Source organism: Achroia grisella, unplaced genomic scaffold (genome assembly GCF_030625045.1).
Source record: "Achroia grisella isolate CSIRO2021 unplaced genomic scaffold, CSIRO_AGI_Agris_v1 utg856, whole genome shotgun sequence".
Lineage (NCBI taxonomy): Eukaryota > Metazoa > Arthropoda > Insecta > Lepidoptera > Pyralidae > Achroia > Achroia grisella.
In genome coordinates this window covers 189,692-197,722 of record NW_026713045.1, presented here as the reverse complement: position 1 = coordinate 197,722, position 8,031 = coordinate 189,692, and the positions used below count along the sequence as shown (strand labels likewise).

The window sequence follows — 8,031 nt, the reverse complement described above, 5'->3', positions numbered from 1 at the left end:
ATACGTAAATGTAATAAAATAACAACATAGAATCTATTAATAAAGAAAAAAAAAATAAGTTAAATAGGTCTTTTCGTTGCATTGAATCAAGTGTTTAATTTCTGTTTTTAGTGTAAATTGGTGTTTATTTTTATTTTTAGAGCTTCGAGGAAAGGTTTATCTTCGATCCAATATTTATTCTCTATTTAGTTTGTCTTCAATGATGATACCTAAAATTAATGTTAATTATCGTTTCTTATAAAAGTTTTATTACACTGATTGAATGTGTATAATCTGTAGGTATTTTATTAAAGCGCGTAAAAGAAAATTGATATGATATAAATATTAAATTTAGGGTCATCACTACAACTGTAAGTTATACCTGTTTTCTATGAAAGAAATGGCGTTTTTTAGAATAATTGAAATGCTAAGTGATACATTCCGAGAACGCTATGAAACTAACTATCAAAAATTAAAAGTTACGATTCAACATATCGGTACTGAACTACACCATTACAGACATTGCAGCTGGTAACATTAATTGAAAACTTGACATTTACTCTTCGTGTTAAAAAAAAGAATATCTATCAACTCCAATGAAATCAACCTCCTTAATTTGATTTTATTCAGAGTACGAGAAGTGTACTTACTTTATTAAGTAATTGTAATTTTTATATGAGGATTTCGTTTGAGAATTTTAATTTATAAAACAAAATTAATAATGTGGAGTGATTCTTTATTAATCGTTTTTATATCTATTTGCACGGCATTTTTAGGAGAAGGTAATTGTTTATAAAATATATTTATAGACGGTAACGCTATTTACAGACATAATTCGAGTAACTGTGGTTTATGATCAGATAAATTGTTTTTGATTGAAAAGAAATTGGGCATGGCTCTTATATTTATCATAATTGCAACTATAAAACTCTGCATAACTAATGGATTTTACTTGTTTGATTTTTTTTTTATTCCTTGTATATTTGCTATCAGCCAATTAACATTTATCATATTTGATGGATTTAATTAAAATAATTATTGTGTTACAGGTCTCACTTGGATACTAGTTTATAGAACAGAAAAATTTCAAAAACTAAAAGTTGAAGTAGAGAGACAGAGTAAGAAATGTATGTTCTGATATTATTTTGTTTATTTTTGGTTTTGATCAGTATAATAATAATAGTATAACGGGATATTTCACACAGCACTATCTAGTCCTAAACTAATCAAGAGCTTGTGTTATGGGTACTAGACAATTGACAATTTATTTCTACTTCATAAATGGATTACTTATAGTTTTTGATTAATTACTACATTGGAACTTACTTTGTGTTATCTGTAATCTTCAATCATGGTCAGACCTGTTCAATCTTGGGAACTGAAAGTGTGGATACTAAAAAGGTGTATTATATGTACAGAAAGCAGTTAAATATTTAAATACAAGATTTGATATAAATTGAAGTTACAGTCAGTTGCATTTGCATTTGTAAATACATAATAAAGAGAAATGATGCAACTATTACCATAATATGATTGTAATAGTTGCAACCATAGGGAGTATAGCGGTGTACTAAACACACACAGTAGCTGCAAAATGTTTGTCTTTCAAATTATTTTCAGTGGAGAAACGAAAAGAAGCTCATGGTGATTCTTTGGACAAACAACATAAGAAGAAAATTGAAAGAGAGGAGGAAAGATTAAAGAATAATAATAGGGATCTGTCCTTGGTCAAGATGAAATCAATGTTTGCTATTGGTTTTGCCTTTACAGCTTTACTTAGCATGTTCAATAGTATGTAAGTAAGACACTCTTCTCAATTAACTTAATATTATGTATAAAAACTGCCACACTATATACCCACAAATAGAGGCGCCTATACTTTCCCAAATTAGTCAGACCTTACCTAAATTGGGATGAAAATCATTAATTAAATTATTGTTAGTACTTAATATTTCCATACAAATAGTAATTTAAGGTATTTATACTTAGGATTATTAATAATTAAATATGTAATAACATGTTTAAAATACTATTTAAATGAACACACTAACACTTACAATGTTTAATTATAAAAGTTATTTTTCAGATTTGATGGTAGAGTTGTAGCTAAGCTTCCATTCTATCCAATTTCTTGGATTCAGGGTTTAAGCCACAGGAACTTATCAGGAGATGACTATACAGATTGTTCCTTCATATTCTTATACATTCTGTGCACAATGAGTATAAGGTAAGAATTATGTTAACCTGTTAACCGAGCGGGATGTCTAAATATGTGAAACATCATACTTTTGTGTACATGTAGGACATATGTATACCTAGATTTTTAAAATTTCTGCAACACCCTGAAACCTGGAGAGGGTGGAATATTCCATACAAAAAATATATACATTAAATTATATTGTGCTGACATACTAACACATATTAGTAAGGGGCAATGCCCGTTATATGCTGCGTAATTAAAAAAGAAATTCCCGGTTAACAGGTTGTGTTCTCTCAATAAATTGTTTCATAGTGTTACAATACAAATGCCTTGAATATTTACTAGTGAACTGTAAGTGATGAGAAGCTTAGTCTACTCTATGATGCATATCAATATATCAGTGGTATAATGAATGTCACATGATTGTGATGTTCATGATGCTGTTTATGTATATATTTAGGCGACAGTTACTGCTGACCATCAGGTTGGCTATTAGCTAGTTTGCTAATATAATTACATAAACAGTTTTTTTTTATTATATAGATATAAATGTCCCAAATACGGTGTTTATCACATCTACATTGTGCTGACATGATCTTTCATAATTAATTTTAAAATTAATTCCCGTGCATCATCCTAGTCATAATAGGACACTTAGACATACATTTATTTTTGCCTTGGGCCAACTTAAGAAATCAGCTTTGGTTTGTTTATTAGGCTTTAATATTAGTTTTCGAAAATTAAAAAAGGTTGTTTGTTAAATACTGATACCCCATTTTATCTTTTTACTTTTCCACATCTCAAGGATATCCATTTTATCTTTTTAGTTTGGAATCCTAAAAGTTAAAGAAATGTACTCATCTCCACTATAAGTTATTATATGCTACCCTGTAGATGTATGTAGATCATTGAAGAAATTGTACCTAGTGAGGAATTTCACATAAAGATAAAAAATATTATCTTTTGTTATTGTAACTATATTTTGTTTCTAACATGTATTTTTTCTTGCAGACAAAACATTCAAAAGCTTTTAGGATTTGCGCCTTCTCGTGCCGCATCTAAACAAGGAGGTGCACTGTTTGTACCGCCACCAGCACAGTTCAAGTAATAATTGCATAATGTAAATTATAGAATAATTTATTTCAAATAATTAAATATTGTAATTTAACCATTGTATTATTTACATTCACTAGTACTGGTTTATTGAATAACCAAATTTATAATATTATCCCTAATTTTAAAAAAAAGTTAACTTAAAGGATCATAATTTAAATTATATTCCTTTAAGTTAACATTTTTCAGCATTACATGGAATTGTATTTTTTTCCTGAGTTGTTGTTACACATCAAATTCTTTAAAACAACCCATACTTTGTATACAAAACATGTATCTTAGTTACCTAAATTAATATATATTAAATTCTACTAATGGCTCATTAATAAGTAGCCTATCAAATCCCAATCTTGTTAGATCTATTGTAGAATAGTGACTATCAATTATTAATTCTGAAATAGCTCTACCGATTCCTGGAGCATGGTGTAAACCTGAAAGAAAGATTATTGTAAATAAATTATTTAATCTTAGTCCATGAAAACAAGCATTACTGAAATACCAAGGTCTACTTTGTACAAAGTTGAAATCTATTTATGGTATGAGTTCAAACGAGTTATTACGTCAATGTTTTAAAGAATCAAATATCGTGTGTGTTTCGAAAGCCTTAAGAGGTCTAAATTTATCATAATATATATCTCAGTTCTTGGAATAGCAAAAATAGCAGTATTATACCAATTACATAAAATTATATTCAAAAGGAAATCCTCAAATCAGTTAGCATGAGTTTTGTTTTATTACTGTGTGTACGCGCAATTACGCATCCAGCTGGATTACATATACTTACCATACTTGCCAAATCCTGCTGCTATGTACAAATTGTTGTGATATGGATGAGGGCCCAAAATACCAGTATCATCGTATGTGTTGCAGTCTTGTAATTCACTAGAAATTTTTAGTACCTATAATAATTCGAATTGAATTAAACAAAAACGACTTTGCTACAATACTCAATGAAAGTTTCATTAATTCAAGTCGGTTAAGCCGTAACTTATATTAGCGTGTACAAACGCATAGGCAAACAAAAATTATAAAAGCGTAAATTATTTTTTTCGACGTTGGGTATAAACAAAGAAATTCATTGTGTGCAAATTAATTAATAATTAAATATCCCCTGATATATCATTACTGGTATTCATATTTATGAATGGCCAAGTGTACCTGGGCTCCAGTCGTGTTTGGGAATCTGTTGATCAATGTTGGCTCTATAATATTTTTGTAATAATCTTCTTTAGATAATGTTTTGCTGTCGTCTCTAATTAACGGAACTAATCCACACAACAAGTTGTCTTCCAAACAATTTCTCCTTAACCACAAACCACTAGTATCCATTACAATGGGAGTATTAAGTCCAGTTTTCTTAGCTTCATTTTCTATAGAATATATCTCATATTGTCTATAAAAAATAAAAATAATATATTATTAAGCAGCTTATAATAATAATAATCGACCCGACATGGTACATGATGGCTCAACTTCACAACGTCAGAAACTATTGGGGTTAATTCACGATGCTACGATGGGTTCTCTAACCTCATGTTCGTCGTAGCCATCTCCTCTGCTGTCCCTCTGGGAGTGAACAATTATATTGTTTACTTTTTTACATATAGTATTTAAATATTGATCAAGTTTTACTTATAATATGAACTAATACTTTAACTACGATTATTTGTGATGATCTGTAATATGACGGTATACAATAACTTGCGATTTGCACCCTTTTCTATGAAACTGGCATACTGTCTGCCATTGGCGGGAAGCCTAATTTAACAACTGTCGCTTATATACATATCACCTTGTCATGTGATGCCCATGGCCTTCATGTATTGCCATTCATGAGGACTAAGGTATGTGATCCATACACATAACACATGACATCTGTTGTTCATTGCCATATCACATGCTTCAAATCAAACCTACAAAGCAAGCTACTTGGTATCCTGAAAACATTTATAAAGTCTATGAAGAGACAAATCGATAAGTACTCTAGTATAGCATAATGCTTATACAAAAATACACACAAACAAAATTTAAATGAATATATATGAATTTGAGGTGATGTGCACGGAGAAAGCCCATTCAGTTGTATATATTGCACACATAAAATAAAATAGCCTATCTACTAAATTTTAATATTACATGACAATACAAAAACTATGAGATAGAGTAATATGATTCATCACTTGGTTTTATTAAGACCAAGTACTAATAAAATTTAATGATGATAAATGTTAATAAATTCATTTTCGAGGATGCTTAATTCAAGAATTTTAGTAGTGTAATGGTCATGTTACAATATTGCACCTTGATTCTATGGGTAAAGGTATAGAAAGAAGTCCTTCACTTTGTCCCACTTTGGCCAATTTTGCTATTTCTCCTGACTCATGCCCAGCTGCCAATATACAAGCAGCAAACTTGATAGCATATTCTTCATTATCAGGTGTTCTATATACAACTTTGTTTATTTTTTCATATGTACCAGGAGACACACCTTCCATCAAAACATCACGTTGTTTTTCCATTTCAAATCCCACTACTTCAGCATTTACATAAATAGTTCCAAGTTGTTGTGCTTTTTGTACAAGGCCTTTCAATAATGCCCAAGAATTAACTACACCTTCTGATTCTAATCCTATACACCCTGAAACAAAATAGTTCATGTTTTTAAATGTACACAAACAATGTAAAATAAACTCTTAAGACTACATATTTTATTGGATAATCAAATGATAGTGATCCATTGTTCACATGACCAAGCTGTTTATCACACATCACACAACCTTAAGCGCAGTCCATTAATCATGGGATGTTTATTAGCATTTTTAATGCTCCACCTTAGTTTATCTATGTACCATGTCAGGTTCACTTCCACATGGTTCCCCTGTAAACCATGGTGGCTAATTCCAGGTGAATTTGTCATGGTGGGCTAATTGACCTAACCTCATATGGTAGGTTGAACATTTTATCATCCTCCACTGGTGCCCTGCCATAGTATACCACTAGAGCAGATGTGTGCACCATTTCATTATTTTAGATTGTCACACTATACATGATGTATTAAATATATAGAAAAAATGTATGTATTTACATATTTCTATCAGTTGTCTAATGCAGCTCTGTTAAACTTACCTAAATGGTGGTGTGAATTGCCTAGATTATTATTATAGATACATATAATTTTTAGTACTGCAGAAAAATTATTTCAAAATTGTACTAAAGCATCATTAAGTAGATTTGTAAATGCAATCCCTTAACGCACATGAAACAATAGTAAAGGGCATTTGACATGTTTTTCACAAAAATGGCAAAACATTAGAGAGGCAATTAATATTACCACAGTAATTCTGAAATTTCCACTGTAATGTTTTGTCCATTAAGTTCTGTTTGTTTCTTTTCTTTTTTACTAGAAAAACATATAATTAACCATCTTACCAAGTTGTACATCTTTGGTGTTAATCCATGGGTATCTTGAATTAATTTCATCTGGTGTCAGTAATTCATTTTTAAGACCATATTCTTTTTGTATAGTCACAGTTGTTTCTAACTTATCAGCATATTTTTCACTAGCTAACACCAAATATCCACTTGGATTATATTGAACATCCACATCATCACCTAAATTTTCTTTAGCTTTCCTTATAAATTCTGTACCATACTGAGATAAAAAAACATTTTCAGGCAAAGAAAAATGTTGAGTAAGTGTTCCAAGTGAAATATTGTTTTGTATATTTTTATACTGAAATAAAAGGCATATGTTGAAAAATTATGCAAATGTCAGACTTACTGATGATAGGTCAAAGAAATTAATGAAAAATTCAACATGTAGAATAAATAAGTTTCAAGTGGACACTCATGTCTAATCAATTAAAACTTAAATAATTATACTTTAAAGCACATGGGCTAACTGATCAGAGCTCATGCTCATCTTATCGTCCCTCACCCCCCACCGTGTAAACCGTTTTTTTTTTGGATGCACCATTCCATTATCATAAAAAAAAATATCCATCGAGGTGATTGCATCATTGCATTAAAAAAAAACTAGATATCGTAATTTGACCACGGACTAATATACTTACAGTAATATCTTTTTCTAATACAACTATAGATAATCCATCTGCGGCTCTTCTTTTTAACCAATACGCTGTTGCCGACCCAATGAAACCACCTCCAATAATAACAATGTCTACATGTTCAGGATAAACAGGCTTTTTTTTATTAATACCCAGAAACTCAGGCGCATCCTTCGCAATTACTTTCCATGTTTTGACAAAAGGATTATCTTTTCTGTAGTGCCGGAGGTTAGATATATTTTTATTTACAATATGACTGAAAAGTTTCATAAATATCATGACGAAATTTCTTAATTTCGCTAACTCTTTGTATAGGTAGTTTTTATAATATTTTAGTGCAGAATAAGTCTTTAATAAGGAGTATTTACAAAACAGATAACAATATATTGATTTTGTATTTTAAGCACATTTCATGATAATTGAATAATAGAAACAGACTCAACTCAAACTCATATATACAGTAGTAGTAGTGGTATATTTTATCCACAAGTGGATAGGCAAAGGTACGAGACCATACAGCCTAATCTTCAGTAGTATTTCCATGAAATTCAAAAATTCTTCAAGGCGATATCGCCAAATCTTTTCATTAATGCATCATACATTCGTCTTTTCTCTGTCAGTTGTCAATATGGCACATTGACAGTCTGGGATGACCTCTGTCATGTTGTTCGT

General features: G+C 30.3%; 2 protein-coding genes across 2 annotated transcripts; one reads left to right on the top strand and one right to left on the bottom strand.

The window, feature by feature from the left end:
- Positions 1 to 531: 531 nt before the first annotated feature.
- Positions 532 to 3,322, top strand: LOC131852714 (calcium load-activated calcium channel). The gene is made up of 5 exons (XM_059203440.1): positions 532 to 761; positions 1,029 to 1,106; positions 1,600 to 1,774; positions 2,066 to 2,206; positions 3,191 to 3,322. Exons 1-5 carry the CDS (start codon positions 701 to 703, stop codon positions 3,285 to 3,287), a joined length of 552 nt encoding a protein of 183 aa, XP_059059423.1. The 5' UTR covers positions 532 to 700; the 3' UTR covers positions 3,288 to 3,322.
- A 31-nt stretch (positions 3,323 to 3,353) lies between these two features.
- On the bottom strand, positions 3,354 to 7,945 carry LOC131852716 (FAD-dependent oxidoreductase domain-containing protein 1-like). The gene is made up of 6 exons (XM_059203442.1): positions 7,366 to 7,945; positions 6,722 to 7,025; positions 5,594 to 5,930; positions 4,451 to 4,685; positions 4,077 to 4,191; positions 3,354 to 3,723 (listed from the first exon to the last, which is right to left on the bottom strand). The coding sequence occupies exons 1-6, from the start codon at positions 7,636 to 7,638 to the stop codon at positions 3,584 to 3,586; spliced, it is 1,404 nt and encodes a 467-aa protein (XP_059059425.1). The 5' UTR covers positions 7,639 to 7,945; the 3' UTR covers positions 3,354 to 3,583.
- Positions 7,946 to 8,031: the final 86 nt, after the last annotated feature.

Excerpts from the sequence above, each read along its gene's own strand:
- LOC131852716 (XM_059203442.1), bottom strand. The coding sequence starts at position 7,638 with ATGATATTTATGAAACTTTTCAGTCATATTGTAAATAAAAATATATCT. Across the intron at positions 5,931-6,721 it reads CACCAAAGATGTACAACTTG|GGTGTATAGGATTAGAATCA; the intron begins GTAAGATGGTTA and ends ATTTTGTTTCAG. Across the intron at positions 3,724-4,076 it reads AGCAGGATTTGGCAAGTATG|GTTTACACCATGCTCCAGGA; the intron begins GTAAGTATATGT and ends TCTTTCTTTCAG.
- LOC131852714 (XM_059203440.1), top strand. The coding sequence starts at position 701 with ATGTGGAGTGATTCTTTATTAATCGTTTTTATATCTATTTGCACGGCA. Across the intron at positions 1,107-1,599 it reads AGAGAGACAGAGTAAGAAAT|TGGAGAAACGAAAAGAAGCT; the intron begins GTATGTTCTGAT and ends AATTATTTTCAG. Across the intron at positions 2,207-3,190 it reads CTGTGCACAATGAGTATAAG|ACAAAACATTCAAAAGCTTT; the intron begins GTAAGAATTATG and ends TTTTTCTTGCAG.